This window comes from Ciconia boyciana, chromosome 4, assembly GCF_034638445.1.
Source record: "Ciconia boyciana chromosome 4, ASM3463844v1, whole genome shotgun sequence".
In the NCBI taxonomy this organism is placed as follows: Eukaryota; Metazoa; Chordata; class Aves; order Ciconiiformes; family Ciconiidae; genus Ciconia; species Ciconia boyciana.
Window position 1 is genome coordinate 71405588 of NC_132937.1, and position 20224 is coordinate 71425811.

Below are 20224 nucleotides of genomic sequence, written 5' to 3' on the forward strand. Positions count from 1 at the left end.
AGCCAACAATTCAGCTGAGAGAGGAAGGTTGTTTTTCAGATTTCCTTTAAGAACAAAGACACCTCTCAAGCAGAAAAGCATAAATAAGTATCTTCGTTTGAGTTCATTAATATGCCTGTTTTCCAGCAGCCTGTAGAGAGATTTTTTTTTTATTCTCCTCCCTTCTTTCAAACCTGGATAGTGTAAATCTGTCAGTAAACATGGAAGACAAGACTCTTTGTTGAGAGGAATAAAAAGAGTGCATTAGCTGATGCAGTGACTGTTACTCCCGTACAGGATGTTTACATGTTTTTTCTGATTTCACAGGAAATACTCTGAGCTTCACATTTACAGAGCCACGTTGGCCGACGCTGGGGAATACGCATGCAGAGTGAGCAGCAAACTAGGGAATGACAGTACTAAAGCCAGTGTTATCATCACGGACACCAATGGTAAGGCTTGGCTCTTTATGTTACTATCACGTTTAGAAAGACCATGTATTAAAGCTGCCACCAAGACAAAAGGGTTTGCAGGAGGGGAAAGCTTTGCAAGTGAAATGGAAGTGGAAACACTGAAATCTATTAGGTGTGCTAAGAAAATTAATCAGGGCTGACTTACCTGCTATATAGTTGAGATATTTGGTTTTCCTTACCCAGATAAATGGGATGCCTCCTATGGATCTCAGAAGAGATCAGCATTTGCTGTGAGACACTTTCCAACACCAAGTCTAAGATACAGTCTAAATAGTCAGCATAAGAAGAGGATGAAGGGAAGGGAATATTATTCTAATTTCCATAGTGCACATGAGTAGCAGAGGCGCTATAGGCCTGTGGGGAAGCCCATTTAACCTAAAACATGAATTTCTAAACCAGTACTCCTTTCTTTGTCTTTAAGTAATATTTGTATGAGTCTGATTGGCACCATTTTTACTTTCACAGATGTTGATAGATTTTTCTTTTGATTTCTAAAATAATAAAGACAAAGGCATGAATGTATTTGAATGCATATTAATCAAAGGCATGAATGTAATTCAGGTACTTTAATTCAGGTGCTGTGATTTAAACTTCTTTCTTGAGGAGCAGAGATTCTCATGAGGCAGAGAGCATTCTGAATTACCCAAATGATTTAAAATTATTATAGATTGCTATTTTTGCAGGGCTCCTTTCCATTTCATTTACAGGAAGTTCCAATTGCTTCCGATGGAATTTCGTGGGTGTTTCCATTGTACACAAATGTTTTAGCAGTACTGTTTCTCCTTGCGAGTGCATTGGAGGCTGCAGTTCAACTGAAATCTTGTTTCTTAAGTGTGACATTGACTAATTCAGCTCTGATAATTCAAACTCCAGTGTCCAGCCAGTTGTGAAGTATCAAAGGAACATGCCCTCATTAGCAAACAAAGCAGAAGTTCTGTGCATGTCTGACATGGTTTTAAAGATGTTGTTGCAATGGGAATTTACCAGGGATGCTTTTCTGTTCCACATTGTGCTCTGAAACAGGAGATAGGCATTTAAATAAATAGAAAAACAAATGTAAACCTTTGCCAGTGGGACTTGTCTTTGGCTATCTGCTGTTTTGTGGTCACACAGCGCTTGCTTGACTGTATTCACTTTGTGTATTTGCTATTGTATTTCATCAACTAAAGAATCTCAAGTGCTAAGATTTCATACTAGCTGTATGGTATTATAATCAAGATCAGATGTCAGGAGACTGATATAAAAGATGAAGTGTTATTTACCAGAATGTTATTAGGAAGAAAAATGGGTAGGTGTTTCTGTGTAGCTTTGTAAATGCTCTTGGTTTCCATGAATACAAGTTTTGATTGCTCATTAGCTGCTTACACGGAAAGCTCCTATACTGTTTCCAAGATACTGGAGTTTCCAAAACTCAGCTCTAGGCACTGTGCCTGGGCAATGATACAGATAAATGCAAAAAAATGCTTGGGCATCCTCTATTACTTTCTCAGACAAGGAATGGTGACGTGGCTGGGGAGTGCATGTGGGACCTCATTCCTATGCTTCATGACATGGATTTTTCAACTTCCTTTGGACTGTGCTGAATGACAGCAAAACACTCCTGCTGCAGGGAGATGGGAGCTTGGTTTTGAATGAAAGCGTTTGCAGGCAAGCCCCGTTATGTGCATTTATAACTGATATGTTAGAATCTGTCTAATCTTGTTGTGAAATGCAAGTTGTTTAAAACACAACCGTGCATGCAAAGTCCCTTGAATGCGAGCAAACTTGGATCCAATCTAAACGTGGCAGCTGGCTCTTGTCTGTAAAGATCTGAACTGGAAACTCAGTGATATCTGAACTGGAACATCTCAGTGATATTTGATAATCTAGAATCAGGCATGGCAACATTTATTGGATGAATAAATCAGTCGTGCATATTTGGTTGCCACACATACATCTGAGCCCCCTCTGCTTATTGTTGCTTATAAATTACCAGTAAAATTGTTCCTAATTTTCCTCCTAATGATGGAATTTTCCACCTGGATTTGAAGAACAGCATGGGCAACATCTGGTGACTTAAGAGCAATGGATCCCTAAGGCCTCAAAGGGCAACATCTGCTTTGCAAACAGGGACAGACCCCCTGCGCGGGTGACCTCCTCACCCCTTCTTCCCCTGCATTCCCTGACCTCTTCCCCTTGCTAGCTTAATGACAGATTTGGGATCCAAACTCGGTAATGAGCCCTGAAGGGCAGTCATTACTCAGGTCCTATATATCTGTGTCATCCTGCACTATTCATAAGGAAGAGAGAGTTAAAAAAAAAAAAAAAGGCAGCATATTTAGCTCTTATTTGTTATTTCCTGCCAATGGGCTTTTAGAGAAGACCTTGGAGTCCAGTGCAGCCCAGGAGCCCCTGTAGAAAACTAGTGTGTTGACATCTGAGAGGGCTGAACCCCTCAGGGTAGGCAGAGAAGTTGCTTCTTTCCACCTCCAGCAGATAGGGTTGCAGTGGGGTAAAGAAAGATGCGTCAGAGGGGCTGACTTCCTTGTGGTTGTACTGACCTGCTCTGCTATGTGAACCATAACTTTAATTATGCCTTTAATTTAATGACCTACCTGGTCCTGTTTATGTGTGCTCTGCTATCTGCAAACTAGATCCTCCTTTCCCTTTATGCTGAGTGCTTTAAGACCAAGGGTAGATAAGGTGATGGCATTTCTGGGCATGGGGTTATTTTTCTTTCCACTAAAAGATTAGTGCCTTTCAATATAAAAATCTTGGTTTTAATTCCCTAGAATTTTGTCAAACTTTAACTATTTTAGTTGAAATTTTCTTTGCTGGTGTATGCCACAAAAGAGAACTCTAGGGCCAGACCAAAGGTCTATCTAGCATGATGCCTTGTCTCCAACATCAACTAGCAATGGGCATTAGGAAAAAACACATGAAGAACAAGGCAAATGTGTTGGGTTTTTTCCCCAAGAATAGGAAAAGCACACCTTTACCACTAAGGTCACATGTCTCAAAATTGCTAATTTCAATTCCCTGCTCCAAAGCATAGAAAAATGAGTATTTCTCAATAAAACAACTGTAAAAATTTCTTTGTTGTCTTCAGTGAGCAAAGAGCTTTATTTTTCCCTGCTATCATTCCCAGAAATGGTAAAATTTTCTGTCTTAAACAGTAATAGTCAATGCAATAGTAACTCCTATCCTTGTTGCTGTTACTGTTATTATTAACCTTGCTGTTAAAATTGCCAAATTTGCTCTTGGGCAAGTTTTTGCTACACACACACATACACACACACACACCCCCCACACACAAGCTGTATTAACCTACATATAGACTTAAATTTTCTCATTTTTACTGAAAATAACATAAAGCCTTGTCTATAGAGCCGTCTGTGTGGATAAAAAAGTACAACAAATATAAAAATAGGTAGACAAACACTATTTTTTACCAGTCTTACTAGCAAGCAGTGGGAGCTATTCTGTTCTCTTTTAAATTTATAATGAGTATAACTTGCCCACAGGATATGAACTGCCTTCTTATTTTCATTCACTCCTATTCATGTATGCTCACCTAAGAAAGATTGTAATTGAGGTCGGAATAGAGGCATGAAGTTCTTCTGGAGTTGTATAAATAGTGCACAGGTTTGCTAATGCAATAGTAACTGCTTTTTTGCATCCTAATTTGTCACTTTAGCCAGGCAAAATTCTTGCAGTGAATTTTTTCATTGACTTTCTCACAAACATAAGATGTTACTGTGCTTAATAAATAACACTGAGAGAATACTTCATACCACAGCCAAAGCTTTCAATTTCATGTTTGAAAACTTGCTCACAAAGCCCCTTATTTAGACAACTAGGTAAGTGACCTTGTTTTTTAAGTGTTGAGCACACCACAGCTCCAGCTGAATGTGGTGTCAGTTTTTTCCATTAAAACCTGTTGACCTAAATCTTTTGCCTCTCTAAGGATGTTTGCTGTGCCCAGCATGACTCAGAGTGCAAAGGGGTGGATTCCTGCAGAGATATTTCAGAAGTTAGCAGTCTACAGTGCTGGATAACTGCTGGGTTGTGTGCAGGGTGTTGTGTGAGCGCTCATCCTGCACATCTGTGCAAAGTGAGTTGATGTAGTTTGAGTCATCAGTGGGAGTGGCTGGGACAACTTTGCTTGAATTGAAGGGAACAAGAAGTGCTCAGGTGATCTGTTCATGTAACTCAACTGTATGCAGAGGAAAGACTTGGTAAATTCATTAGCTACACAGTCAGTGGCCCGTGCAAGCTTCTGGGTTTGCATGCATAGGACTTGCAGTGGTACCAACAGCTCCGAGTTGTACAGTAGTCAATAAGAATCTGATATTCATCATTCATTAAACTTTAGTTTGCTGTTCCTCTTCTGAAGGTAGCCAGTAGTTTATCTTCAATAAGATGGCAGAGAAATAAGTAAATAAAAACAACGTCTTGCATCTAGTACCCATAGAGCATGTGGCCAACTATGAAATACTTCCAATGCAAGAAAAATCCCTTCTACTCATACATTAATCTGTCTGAGACTTGATTAAAGCAGGAGATCAGCGTATCTCTTCTCTCTCTAGCACAGTTACAGGTGACCTGAGCCATAGTTGGTTTTTAACTGGCTGGCGCAATGGGTCAGATTATCAACTGGTGCAAATCAGCATACTTGTACCAACATCATGGATTTGGACCTCCACATAGAAAGAAATGTGGCCATCACTCAGTTTGACATAGCAATTTCCCTAAGAGTAGCTTTGAAACTTTCCTTGCAATTTGACATATTTGAATTGAGGGCGGTACTCTTTTAATCTGATGAAGGGTGGTAGTTTCTTGGAGGACCAGGAAAAAGGTAAAAAAACCAGTAGTTTTAGAAACAAAAATTCAGTTTATCCATTGGATCTCCTTGTGTCCTTGACCACATGTGCCTGCATGCCTCTGAGGTCTCAGACTATGGCCTTACCTTCTACACACCTACTCCCTACTCTGCCATCTGTAGATTGAGTTACAGAGGTCTCAGATACTCCCCTTTTCTCAAGGTATGTGCTAGCTTGTGTCATTCTTTGTGTAATCGATGTCATCTGAATGGCACAATCAATGCAAAAGGCTTAAGTCTTATATCGCTACCAGAAAGTAAACCTCAGGATGACAGAAAGCTTGTTTGCAGCTCTAACTACCTGTGATGTTTGTGGTGTTTGAATTCTCCTCAGAGCCCGGGTTGTTGTCCCTGTCAGGGTCCTCAGAGCCACCTTCAAAGCCTGAACAAAACCCCATGAGTTCAACCAATGCCTTCAGTGTGCTCAAGCAGGCTTTTTGCGTTAGGCCTTTGGCAAACTAACTGGGGGGAAAAAAGGGCTGTGAGGGCATGCAGAGGGCTCTTCACAACAGCAGCTGTAGGGCTGTTAGATGTTTGGTTATCCCTGGAGACAAGGTCTCTGCTAAGGAGGAGGACCTCCTGCCTCCCTCAGAGGCATTACAGCAGACCTTGTTGCTGAGTTGTCTCCTCTTAGCAGCCCAGACAAAGCTCCTTACCTGGAAACATGGATCAAGATACCAAGTCCAGCAAGGTGGTGGGTTGCTGTGAGTCCTGTGGAGGTTGAGGGGGCTCTTCTCTGTCTTGCCAGAGGAGACAGCAGGAGATGGAGCTGGCCAGAGTGTTAAGAAAATGAGACTGAGAGGCTGCAGGGACCTGTCCCTTAAAGCATGCCGAAACAAGGGTCTCTTGTCCATCCTTCAATATTTTTACATAAGAAAGCCCTAGCACAAACATATCCAGTTTCAGGAAACAGTACTTCACCAAAACTAAGTGTTCCTAGAAGTGCCAGGGACAGAAGTGGATGGAGCATCTGACATAGCTGCTCCTTGTGGGGACTTAAACATGATGATAAAGACAGGGCTGCGGGCTGCCATCTCCATACCTTAGCAGACTGCAGCAGCAACTGCAAGTATCATGACTGAAAAATGCTTCCAGCTCTTCCACCTCAGGCAAGTAATGACTGCCCCTACAAGCAGCCTCTTTTCTCTCTGCTTCTTGTGTTCAGATGGCTTGTCGTGTGGGTCCATGCTGGCCTTCTTGGGTGGAGTAAAATGCCTCTCTTACTGTTGTGTTGTACTGTCCTCAGTAAGCAATACACACAAATTTTGCGTCTTCCAAATGTTAGCATCCACTGCTAATGTTGCTAACATGAATGTTACTAGGGGGGCTTGGTAACGTGTGACTTTGCCACATGTTTTTGAAATGCGTTTCTCGGCACATTTCAGGTGTGGGAGGCTCTGGCTGTATTTTCCGCTGGCGGGGAAGCTTCCTGCGTTCATAGTGACACAGCTGGGCTGGGGAGGTGGCAGTAAGAAATGAGCCATCGAGCTCAGCACAGGCACTAAATGGAACATGGTTTCTTTAACAGTGAAAGAAAAATTTGCTCCAGTTGTGCCAGATGCTGAGCTACGCAGCTGTCAGACCTGTTCTGTCTCCTTTTGTGACTAAGAAAGGTTAATTGCTCAGACAACCCAGCTGCACAACAGCAAACTGCCTCCATACCCAAAAAACAGTCCTGAAAGCTGCCTGGCTACAGGCTACTGTGTTGCAAGACCTAGTGCAAAGGTTTTGACCTTAAAAATTTTACTTACGATACTCATTTCCATGCCACACATCACTAGCTATCAGGGAAATGCTACATAACATGTTCTCTCACATTAGTGAGATGAAACTGGGACATATTGCCCAAGCAAACAAGATACTTGCCAAAGAAAACTGGACCAAAATGGAAAAAATACAAAAGAAGAGCTAGCACGTAAGAAATTAAAATACAGGCTCAACATAAAGGTTTAATAGAGGGGTGTTGAAGGGAAGACAGTTGAATTGAGTTTTGTCTCTGGTCAAGTTTCTGTGGACTCTGAAGACAGTAAGCAGGGGGCCACCTGATCTACAATCACAGAATAGAGTAAAAACATTCTTAAGTTGCCTTTTCCTAAATTTCTTATGAGGCTTTTTCTAAATTCTTTTTGTTCGGCCTACCAGAGGATTCTTGGTGTGCCTTGAGGATTCAAGGCAAGATTTCTTCCCTGGCATTGTGGCCCTTCTCCAGCTATGGAGTTGAAACTTGTGCAGCTGTATTGAACTGCACCACTATACGGCCGAAAAGTGTTTTGAGAACTTGGACAAGGCCAAGATTGTTGATGCATACAACTGAAGGGCAATTTGTTCACACCTAGGAAATTGCACACAGTTGTGGCTTGCAGGGTCAGCAGCGCATGGACAGATGGATGGTATCATTGGAACAAGCTCTCTGTACAAGTCTGTGAAGCCTAAGCAAAGGCTTTCTACTTTCTACTTTCTCCCATCTGCATTCTGGAAGTCATTAGCAGGGATCTAAGCACAGCAGCGTCATCCCCCATAACCACCAGCCAGTTCAACAAGTGGGTGCAAGAAGTCCATGGCAGTATGTCACTAGCCATAGCGTATCTCTGTAGGACCAGTATGGAAGAGCAACTTTTCGCATCTCTTCAGCAAAGCAACTGATTTCCATCACAGAGCACGCAGCAGTCATCCTATGGGGGACTGGGTTTGCATGTGTGACTTAGAAGATTTCCCTGAAGTGGCAAGTGACATCATTGGATGTACTTACCAGCAATTCAAGTGATATGAGCAGGAACAGGTCTTTGCAAAATTTAACTGCCTAGAAGCATACGGAGTGAATACTCACACTGACGCCTTCCAGAAGCAGAGCCATCTGCATGATTTCTCCTGTTGCCACTGATCAGTCATTCCCAGAGGAGAACGAGAGATTGAACAACTGCCTTCTTTCAGAAGAAACAGGGTTTTTTCTTCAGTCCTACTAGTAGACACCATCATTTTTCATTTTTTCCAAAAAGGAAACTTTTGCAAGTTGGTGTCTGATTGCAGCCTCTGCCCACTGAAGCAGAATTTAAGCTTGCTTCTTTGAGCACCTTTTTCCCCTTTACCTTGTCCATTCTTGGAGTTGAATGCTGTTAGAGGATCGTCTGACTCCCCATTATAACTTCTTGTTGCCTCTTGTGTTTTCCAGAGAGCACCAGCAAGATACCAGTATCAACAGAAGGGACAAAAACTTCTTCACGTAAGTTGAATTAACAGAGTCTTTCTACCTCTTTCTCTTTATTTCCTCTTGAAACTGCTTCTGCAGCTCTGAAACTGCTCCCTCTTAGCAGAGAACAATTTGCTGGCATCCAGTGCCTCAGGACCTGCATATCACCTTCAATAGTGGAGCTACTTCAGGGACTGAGAAATGAATGAAGAAGGGTTAAGCAAACTTTTTAATACGCTGGAGCTGTATTGAGGATGCTAACTTGGCCTGCAGTTGTCAGCCTGCAGCAGCCCAAGCGAAAAAGTATTTGAGTTGTTAGGAACTGTGTTTCAAAAAAGCACTTGTTGCTCCCGTTCCTGTAAAGCCTAGCAGCTGCATATGAATTTGCAGAGCGTATAGATGTATTGAAGTTTCCTCCAGAAAGCCTGTTGCCTAGACTGCTCTGTTCCTCAGGGCTTACATACAATTCCTGACAGCTCTGCAGGGTCTGTGAATGTGGACAGGTAAATCACTGTCAGTAGTTTAACCACTTTTGAAGCTGCCTTGGCATACTAGAAGCCTTCTCCAGATGGTTTCCGTTCAGGCTGGTGGAATTTTTCTTTCAGCATCCCGCCTGCAGTTACGGATTGCACGCCTCCAGAGTTACTCCTGGAACTGACCCCAGTGAGAAGTCACTTTCGTTATTTTAACTATTAGAGCTACTTTATATATGGCCACAATACAAGCAGTTGTCTCTACTGCTGAGTTTGGCTGAGGGAGCTGTGGATAGGCGTGTGTAAGCCAAGCATCCCAAGGATTTACAAGATGCACATATCCTGCTTGGCAAAGAGGCTGGAGTCCTGCTGGCTTTTTTGAGAAAGCTATGTCTGGCAGAGACAGGTTTTAGTGTGAGATGACAGTGTTTGTAGGCTAGATCAAGGAAAACAGTGTGATTGCCAGATTTTGCATTTAGCATGCCTGCAGCCTTTCCTTTGATGCATCTGCGTGTGTGGCGACCTACTTCTGAAATCTTGGCACTGCTGCCTGACAGAAGAGCCATTGGATGTGCCCATATTCTTTCATGTTCTCAGTGGAGCCTGTCACTGGTGCTTCACTGGATATGTATGAGACCACATAGCTAATAGCAAGTGTCCTGTAACCATTGGAGCCATTTTTGTTCAAAGGAGGTGACACGCTGGTCAGCAACTCTGCTGGGCTCGCCTTGCCTTCTCCCTTGTGCAGCAAGAATGCAGTCCCTGCACTTTGCTCCCTTCTTTCCCATGAACTGAATTTCTTTTTCCTGAGTGGTCTCTTACCCTGCTTATGTCCCTTCCAGTGCCTGCTGTTACAGTACTGTTCTTCTCTTTACTGCTTTTGTGCCACTGGAGAGGCGGAGGCTGGGATGTTCAAAAGGCTGGCTGCATTCCTGATGAATCGCTGCACTGGCAGATTTCATGCCAAGTGGCACATTGTGCTGATGTGCTGAAGGAGAGCAGAAAGCAATACGTTCAGTGGCTGCTTATTGAGGTCTTCTCGTGGAGCTCTGAGTAGGCCTTTTCTATGTGGCTGGAGCAGAGACCTGCTCAGTCCCAAACCCAGCCAGGTGCCATTTTTCCCACTGTTCTCACCCAGCTCTGGGTCCAGACCATGTCAGCTTTCTCTGCCACTACAGGAGTCTCCTGCTGACCAATAGCGTCTGGGGTTTTGGGCACTGCTGATTTTTTCCAGGCCTTGCAAATGCAAATAAGTTATTAGTGTGTTGCTTCTTTAACTGGAGATAGGCTATTGTGAGATGCTGGTGTTTAAATCACCAGGAGCTAGGTCTCTTGAAGTATTGCTACAGTTACTTTTTGGTGATAGGAAGATTTACAGAGCCTATTAGATTTTAACTATGGTTTTACTCTGCCTAAAAACTGACTCTGTTAGGCGACAGATTCACCTTTTCTGCCTGACGTGACATGTTGTTAAATATTTCACTACAGAGCATGCTGTATGCCTGACCTGCTCCCTAGGATGCACAGGCTGGTTGCTAGCCACCCTGTCTTCCTTCATCCCTCTCCACAGTGGCACGTCACGTTGCCGCCTTAGGCAAAGTGCTCTCTCTGCAAACTCTTCCTTCCAGCTGATAGTACTCCTCAAGCACACTCTTGAATTCTTTCTTCACCCATGGAATTGTATGTTTTGCTGGGCTCTAAGACAGTGAAAACCCATGCAGCCACCCAAATGCATGCCTCTGGTTTGCTGTGTGCTTCGGGTTCCTACAGCTCAGGAGGTTCAGCCCTAGCTTCAGGCTAGCTTGCTTCTTCCATTAGCTTTTCTGAGTGCTTCCTTTGTGTGATTTATGTTGAGGTCCATTTCCTTCAGCTGTCCTACAAGATTATTTGCCATCTTGAGAATGCTGCTTCTTTTTCATTTCTCTGTAACCACTTTGGGGCTGGTGCTGTGTCCCATTTTGGTCCTGAATGTGTCCTGCTCTCCCTTCCAGCTACAGCTCTCTGCAAGAGGTGGTGGCACCACCCATAGACCCTGCTCTCTTTCAAACCACAGAGGTCCTTAGCCATAGTTGTGATAGACCTAGAGGCCTGACTGTCCATTTGGAGTTATGTGAGAAGAAGATAAGAAGCTAGTGTTTCCTGGGTCAGCATGTGGAGCTTCAAGACCCACTGCTTTCCACTTTCCTCTGATGCTGTCAAAAACAGCTGAAAACTTTGTGCTCCCTTTGCCAGTTTTCTCCTGGCCTTCCCTCCCAGGACTTTGGAGCATTTTTGCTGTAATTGATTGTTCACAGTGTGCCTAGGACATGCTGTACTGACTTTGAAGTTCTTTGCTTTCTCGAGCTATCTCATTTTTCTTCTCTGCTTTGGCGGGTTTCTGATTACGGAAAAATAAAAATTTAAAACAAGAAAGCTCTACTGGGGGAAGATGCTCAGCCTCCTCCAGTATAACAATGTAGCTGTGGCTGTATTCTTACAACTTTGTTGTTACTTCTGTGTGTTGCAGAACCCATGCTTAGGATACAAGCTTCAACAGAAGGAACAAACACTTCCTCCTGTAAGTATATACAAGTTGTTTAAATTATTGCTGGCAAGACCCTCGGGTGCATTTCTCACTCCCTAGGTCAGAAAAAAATGTGCTTCTATCTAAACCTACAATAAGGGGCCAGGAGTGACTGAGCAGAATTCCTGCACTATAGATGCAGTTGTTATTTGTTACATGTGTTATAACTCTCGGAGCCATGTCCTTTGCAGATTGAGGGCTAAACACCTTCCTTCAGGAAGGTCAAAGTGCACGTTTGGGCAGGGCAAAGGAGGAGGAAACTGCTCCAGTGTTTCCTACCTGGAATTCCCTTCCCTGCCCTCCCCAGGCAATGTATGGCTTCAAATGCTGTCTCCTCTGCCTCCACAGCCCCTGGCCCTAGGGTAGCTGCAACATCCTCAGGTCCAGCCATCCCCAGCTGCAGTGCATTTCCCTTCATCCCTGTGCCAGCTGGTGCATGTTAGAGCTCCTCAGGGTCTTTGTGCTGTGCCCCGCTGCCCTTGGGAAGAGGATGAGGAAGCTGAGGACATCTTTTTGTGTGTCTTCCCTCAGCTGGGACAGAGCACCAGAAATGGTTCCCCTTCCTGGGGAAGACAGGTTGTCTCTTTGCTCGTCTTGGGAGCACACTGGGAGCTGTGGTGGTACAGTGAGGAAGGTTACTCTTTTCTTCCTCTCTAGTGATGCTTCCCAGGGAAGTGTGCATTACAGCCATAATCCTGTGCACTTTCACCCTTGAGAACCATCAGGTAGAGCCTTCCAGCTCTTTACTAGACCCAGATCCACCATCTACCCAGCCTGATTTTGAGCAGTGTGGAAGGACACTTCACACAAGCAAAGTCAGCAGGGTTGCGGGAGGTAGGGTATTGACCTTCTTCTAAAGCAGTAAGTATTGCTGGCTTCCAGGAACAGGATGGCAGGTGAGATAGACCAGTGGTCCAATCCACCCCGACAGTTCCAGTGTTGCTATAAAATATGGTGTGTGCTCCACAGCAAACTATACATAGATGCCCTTAACTCACATCTAATAGCTACTGTAGCACCACAAGGGGGAATGGTCAAAGCCAAATCTCAGGACACAGTATTCTGAACATATTTCATAATTTATATGAGATAAAAAAGATTTATTTCTGTAGATTTTCTTCTCAGCTATTAGACTGATTAGTGTTTTAAGTGTGTGTTGAAGGAACTTTTGAAATCTGTTTAAAAAGACTGAAAAACTTTCTGCCAGCAAGGTGAGAAGACTTAATGTTTTTGGCCTTCTTTTTCCTCTGATGCATAGCAGCAGGGTAGGAAGGAATAATTCCTGGAGCAATTTAAAACAATTTCTTTCTGATCTGTTCTCAGTTGCATCTATGTAAATCAGGAGTAGTACTATTCAAGTCACTAAAATAAGTAATAGAGAAGAGAGAGCAGTATTGGATATTGCTGCCTATGCTGGGTAGGAAAGGTACTACAAAGCAGGAGGGAGCCAATGTTTATTGCTAACAGATGTGAATGTCTACTCACACTACAGAGCAATGAGGGAATTGAGTCCACGTACTTATTCTAAAGTTGCTTAGGGCTTTTCTTTTCTGAATTTCAGCGGGACATGTCCATTTCACACTTGCCACTGTCAATCTTGTAACAGCTACAGGAGATAAAATAAACCGTTTCCTTCCATTTCTCAGACAATAGCAGATGTTTCAGAGAACATGCCAGCACTGTCACTGTTGGCCAGACACTGGGAAAGACCTGAGAACAGCAGAGTGATTCAGTAGGCTCTCTCCCCCGGGCTTTCAGAAGTGAACAGATATATGTCATGCTTTGCTTTTCTGGAGTTCCAGTGACAGACAGATATTCAGAGAGCTAAAAGTTTAAAAAAATACCATCTCTGTAAGACACTCTACAATGGATATCCCAAAACTGAAGGTCCCTCTACCCTTTTATGTGCACATGTACCTACACTCCTCAAAATCCAGTCCATTTGGAGAGTGTGGGCCTCCATTCTTAATTAAAGGAGAAGAGAAAGACTGTGATGTATTCCCAGTTTCACCTAAAAGGGCTGGTGAGCAGGTCAGGGGTCAGTAATCCAAGGGAGGAGAAGGAAATTCGTGCTTTTGTGTCCTGTTTCATAGTGTGAGACTTTGTGGCATTGATTGCTAACAATGCCCCTGGCAGGTAGGAATGCTTCCCACCTTCTCTTCCAACCCAGCCCTAGGATTGTTCCATATATATTTGTTTTGTACTGTGTAATATTGAAACCTAAGTTACAACTTTCATTTTCCTTGACAATGGAGCTCTCTGTGATATGGTCTTTCCTGCTGAACGAAGTGAACAAACCAACAGCAATTGGAGCCCTGTGTGCTCTCACTACTAAGAACTGCAGAGGCCATTCTTAAGCACATCAGAACAACTTGGGGATGGAAGACATTTTTCATCCCTTTGTTTCCAGGACTGCAGTGCTCTGAAACAAGTGCCCTATGACCCTGTGACTTTCTTCTGCTCAGGAGTTGCAGTGGAAAAAGTAAATCTGAGACTTCACTCTAGTGCCTTGGTTTTATGGGTTGAGTCAACTATGTATTCAAAACTAGAGAATGAAAATGTGGTGGTCTTTTTACTTTTCTGGGACTTGTTAAAGGAATCTTGGCTTCTCATGCTGACAGGCAAAAATACCATACATATGGCAGTCTTCCTTTTCTTTAGAAAAGTGGTTCCAAAACTTGCATTCTTGTTTGTAAGTTACAACATACCTGGAAAGAAATTCAAAAGCAATCAGATTTCGTCAGTTAAAATAATCATCACTGCACACAGTCTCCTGGTGGAGGTATTCGGCAGGAACGTTTGTATGGTGCAAGAGAGGGGAAGGGAAGTGGTGGGATACAGGCTGTTTACAGCGACCACAGCTCCTATGGGCAGGTGGTAGATGTAGATGGTGCTCCATCTACAGCACAGTATGGGTGTACAGACCAGCAGTGATGCAGCACCTTAGCTTACTGTTTCTATGGACAGTAACAGTCTGGAAACCCATGCTCTGAGGGCTAAACTGGATCAAAAGCTGAGCATTTGTAGCAGTAGGCAATGAAGAAGTTGGACAGAGCCAGAGCCTGTGGGAGTATATTACAGACTCTTCATCACAGGCAGAAACATTTGCTTAGTTGCACCTTGTAATGTTACCTTCATGCCCTTGTTTATGTTGCCCGCTAAGGGCTGCTCCCTAAAATGTCTGTGGAGGCACTTCCTCCAGCAAAGAGCCAGGGCATACTGTGTACTCTGCGTGTTTCAGACCTGACTGTCTTCCACTGGGATTCTCAGTTCAGATTTGTCTGCTTGTGCAAGATGGTGAGCTAGCAACCGTGGCATTAGATGTGGTAGGAGCATATTCTCCGCAGCATGCATCCTCCTGTCCGCTATCTAGCAGGTTGACGTGGTGCCCAGCTGGAGGCAGGAGTATGGATGAAGAGCAGGTAGGAGGCTGATCCCACCTTGCTTGTAGCTTCTTTTTCAGAAGAGTACGGAGCAAGTTTGTTTAGCTTTTGGCTGGAGGGAAAGACCCAGTGTTGGTCATCTGTCCCATGGATGACTTCAATCTCATTTTCCCACAGACTTTCATGCTGGCCTCTAAAACCTGTGCAGAAATTTAAAAAAGAAAGATTAGTTGGAGAAGAAATGTGTCAGTTTGGACTGCTCATCTCTTCTCTCTAGAATTATTAACTTGAAAGCTCCAAGCCCAGCACAGCAAGGCACCTTCCTAACACTTCATCTTCTCATGGTGCAATAACAGATTCCAACTTTCATCTTAAATGGAGAGCAGATACAGCAGGTAGAAAGGAGGCATGCAAAGACTTTTTGCCTGTCACATTTTCTCAAGTACAATACTGAGCTGCTTTGACAAAAATGTTCTGTGCTGAGCAGTAAAACCTTCTATGACATGGTGTTACGGTCATTGGTTTATAGAGTATTTTTAACAGGAACATTTTTGCATATACAAGGCAAGCAGCCTGGCCAGTAAATCATCTGTGTCCTACAATCTTAACAAGCAAGTTAAGTTTCTGCTTGTTTCTGCTTTCCTTCATCTCCTAAAGTGAACCCAGTCCTCCTCCCCTGTATTTATTTATGTACTACCTGACAGGAGACCACTTTCAAAAAACATGAATTTTGTCTAAGAATCATACAAACCTGAATCAGCCCTTCTGGAAGACAAAAAGCTTGGGTCCCCAATGATATAGTTTTTATGTGGCTGTTTCTTCTGCCTTCAGGATACTTATCCAAACTTCTGAAGACCTCCTGATTTTGTTGCTATTTCAAGCAACTGTTTAAAGGATCATCTTGATTTGTAACAAGTCTGTAGACCACTCAAGTTGTCCTGCTATCTGATGTTTGGAGTTTTGGTTAGATTTCTCTATTTTTTTAAGAGTACTCATGCACAGGTACCTACAAGAGTGTGCTTGTCTTTGATGTGTGGCCAAAACTTCCTTCCAATCAAGAAAAGGAAGATGAAGAGTGAAACTTCACTGTGTGGTCTTTCCTACTTTCTGAGGTCCATGTGAATTGCAGTTCTTTTAAGACACATTGTGACTTGGTGACCAGATGTCTTGCAGTGTAGCGGAATATAGTACGTATGGAGTTTCTGCACTAATTCAGTTTACTCTGTTTTGTTTGGCTTAATTTTGTTCTGAGTTTGACAGATGTTAATTTCTAATATTCCCTCTACAACTGAGAGACAAAGAAGATGATAGTACGATGGACAGTGCTGCGGCACAGTGTAAGGATCAGAAAAAATCAGGGGACACTTCCTAACCATTGAACATGTGTTTAACTTCTTTCATCTCAAAAAGGCTCCGCTGTTTTGTCATGAAGCCTAAATACACCGGTAGCAGCTCAGTGACTTCTGAAATGCAGCTATCTTTGGGTGAAAGAGCAAAATTGTTTTAGGAGAGTCTAGTAATAGGGCAGAGTCACTTGGGGCAGGATGGGAAGAGGAGAACACTGTAACCAATTGAGAAAGCGGAAGGAATTCCGGCAATTACTCAGGTTGCAGTTATGCTAGCACAGCAGGACTTCCAACTCCTGCTCTTGTAATAAGTTAGTCTGACATCTTCAACTGTCAGCATTTAACTCATCCATTCCACAGACTGAAAGGCTGCTTCTCCAGGAAAGCCATATACCTGATGCCTGGGTGGGACAGTGTGTCAGAGGAAAACACTATACCACCTCATGCATTTTGCTTTATTATTTCAGTGCTTCTATTTTTCTGGATAATTATCTCTGGAGAAAACACTTTGCTTTGTTCTAAGCAGTGAGTGAGCAAAGGCAGGGTCAGATAACTAGCTCTTGTTTAATGTAAAATGAGTTTAAGCCTCCTGGTTAGTGAAATCCTACTGAAAGAGCAGAGATGAAAACATGTGTCGATCCCCTGTTAAAACCTAGCACAGTGTGCACTATTTTCCAGTTTCTTTCTCCACAGTGGACACTAATAACAGTGGGCAATGCAGTGGTAATCTCAGTACCCTTATGATTTGATCTGGCGTGACAAATCCCGTTTCCTGTGTTTAAATTTCACAGATAGGGCAAACTCATGTAAATAGATAACAATTCCCAGACACAGCTTTCAACCTTTTGCGTGATTCCCAGTCTAAGTCTGGTGTGACATTAAATGTCTGCTTCCAAACCACTTAATCTTGCAGGATTTTCTGTAGTTGCACTCTTTGTCCCCCAGCCTTGCTCTGAAGGAGAGCTTGGGTTGGCACTGAGGACCTGAGCTGGGTTGGGCAGCTACACTGGGAAGTTTGTACATGTCAAACTTCTGAGATAACACCACTAGTATAGAGTCAATTCTCTTCTGTGCTGGGCTTTCTTGGTTTTTTTTCCTTCAAGGAGGTCAGAGAGGTAAAAGGCAATGATGGGTATAAGCAGTATTAAAATTGGAAGAAGCTGACTTAACAGTCACAAAGGAATAAATGCAACAGTTTGTACAGCTCAAATACAGCTGCCAGAGTGGAAGGGTTTTAAGGACATTGGCTTTAGCTATCTGTATATTTGTGCATGTAAGAATAAATCTATAAGACTAGCACTTGCCTCAGCATTTGTATATGATGAGGCAATAGTGTTTTATGTATAAATATACATACATATATAGGTTTATAAAGTATATGTTTGTAAGTGTGAAGGCAATGGTTTGGATCTGTTTATTTCAGGCTGTGCTTTCCTGAGGTCATGGATTACACCATGAAAAGCACTACCAAATGTGCGGCAGTCTACTCTGCTTGTATACACGTCACAAAAGCTTCTTAAAATGTTTCTGTTGCTTGTAATATTACTGAAAGAATTTCACAGGCCCACCTCCCATTGCGTTTAACGTGTTTTGGATCATCTCCTTCTCTCCAAGGTCCTAACAGAAACTCTTCCCATCATTCAGCAAAAGGGATCAGTAGTTAAACCTTTTTAAAAATTGAATGTGTCCTCATTAGTGGAATGGGGGACACCTTCACAACAGGGTAGCTGGCCAAAAGCCCTGTCGTTTATTGCTGCCTTAACTGGGTCTCAGAGATGGGAGTCTGTGGGCTCCATCCCTAGCTTTCCTCAGGATCCCAGAGTATGTCAGGACCTCTGTTTCTGAGACCCTGTAAGTGGTATGGGAATTTGGCTTCAAGGGGCTGCTGGTAAGGCCTGATTTCTCTGAGGGTCTTCCAGAGGGTCTAATCATGGCAAAACCTTTCCTAACAGAGCATTAGTTTATGCCTTTCTGACTTCTTCTCCCCACTATGCTGAAGTGACATGTACTATGTGCCCACCTGAGACCAAAATCAGCATCTTCCTGATTTCCCAGCATAGCCTACGCTATACTGGAAGACGTGAGCTTGTAGCACAGGGATGTGTTGGTGGTCTGACCTTGGTGTTTTGGTCACTGTGTCTTCGATGAGAAGAAGTCCCTGGTGCTGTCACCGTGACAAAAACAGGTGCTCAAGGACTCCTGTTCCCTGCTAGCTATACCCTTTCTGGGTAGTAATTATGAACATACTTTTCAGTATTGGATCAGCCTTCTCAAAATCTTCTCTCTATCCATCTCTATCCAAAAATGATACCTCATTTTTGAGGTATCAAGGTAGTTCATACTGAAAAAAGGTACGTGACAAACAGTGATACTAGCTGGGCAGAGATCTGTGAACAACATGGAATACATGACCTTGACAGAAGCAGGCATCTATTTCAGGCACTCTGGCGAATCAAGATATGTCATTAACCATGCTGAAATCAAGAATGTCAGTGCTTTGTAGGAAAGCACAAAGCAGGCAAAGAACTCAGAGCGAGTGTGAAAAAAGGATACTCACAACAGACAAAAATGATGAATGTATGCATGGGTACAGAATAATATTTGTATTTTAATACAATAGGCAATTCCCAACTTACCCCTGTAGCCCAGAAATTCTGTTCATCTCCTTATATTCTACCTATTGTCCCAATATTACCTACCTACCCCCAAAGAGACTTTGCTCTGAGGCACCCTGTTGTGTTAACCCCAGGAGAGACTAGCAATGCAGAGCCCTTTGTGCTCCTCAGGAGGCCCTTCTGTCCTGAGAAAGACATGTTTGCAGCCCACTTTCTCGTTTTTGGAGGGGGAGTTGCTGTTGTTTCAGCTTTGGTGGGAAAGGTCCAACAAAGAGGAAAGTCCCAAAGGGAATTTGAGTTTCCAATTCTGAATTACCCCAGTGAGCGTGGAGGTTTGCTGGGCTCCCTTTGACAGAGAGGCACATACAGCTGGCTTTCTTAGATGGTGGATTTCTGGATTTCTTTCTATTCCACATTCTCTCAGGGGAGGTCTTAGGCTGTATCGGCTGTAAACAGAGACACTCTGTGGCATAGCAGGGCCCTGGTCCATGAAAGGTTGTTTCAAGTTCATGGTCTGGCAGTGGAAGTCTGTGACAAAGCAGAAACACAAAATGAATGAAATACAGAGAAGTCAAGAGACTGTGTCCAGTGCTTTGTTTTCATGCTGAGCTTCCAATTCAGGCAGTTCTAGTCAACCACAAAAGGCAGATGCTGTTGTCTAGGGAGAAGGAACAAAGTTTCTTAGAGAGCAATAGGGGAAGGGAAGCTACCCCTCCAAGTTATCTGCCCGGTCTCCTAGATTCTCTCTTGATGATTCCTGAGCAGGAATCCAGGGAGTCCCTACCACTTTAATAACTGGAAGTTCCTCAGCATTTGATTGGATCTGTTTCTAGAAGATGAGAGCAGAGGATAACACAGTGATAGCTAAAATATTAACAGAAAAGTACACTGTTGTCTTCCGAATAACTTGTAGAGTGTATGGCTTTGAATAAGTTTCCATTTGCTTAAGAATAACCCCTTGATAAATTACTTTTTACTTCTTAAAAAATGAAAACCGTGTGACAGAAGTTTATATTTCAAAAGCCACAGGCAGAGCACTGTATACATAAATGTGATCTTTTCATAGATGCATGGCTTTGAAAAGCCATCACTATATCCCCTCATTAGCTTCTCCACAAACACAGTGGCACACTATGGCTGAGACTCAATTTAGACTATAGCAGTTCCTACCAGGTAAATTAAAAGCAATACTCTTCTTTCATGTTCCTATTCTAGCAGTATTCTAACAGTGCAGTGGGAGCCAAGCTAAACCCTTGGGAAGAAATTATCATCCCATCCTTCATGTCCACATCTCTTCTAAATTGCCTTTTGGTAACCTCTCCTAATTGGATGCAAAGTAGGAAA

At 43.1% G+C, this 20224-nt stretch overlaps 1 protein-coding gene across 4 annotated transcripts in view; it reads left to right on the forward strand.

Moving 5' to 3' along the window:
* The window catches only part of NRG1 (neuregulin 1), a 184485-nt gene that overhangs the window by 38154 nt on the left and 126107 nt on the right, over positions 1–20224 (forward strand). For all 4 annotated transcript variants that reach the window (XM_072860040.1, XM_072860037.1, XM_072860039.1 and 1 more), the window contains exons 3-5: positions 307–431; positions 8483–8533; positions 11480–11530. In XM_072860040.1, coding sequence (XP_072716141.1) covers positions 307–431; positions 8483–8533; positions 11480–11530 — 227 coding nt within the window. The remainder of the gene's footprint in view (positions 1–306; positions 432–8482; positions 8534–11479; positions 11531–20224) is intronic.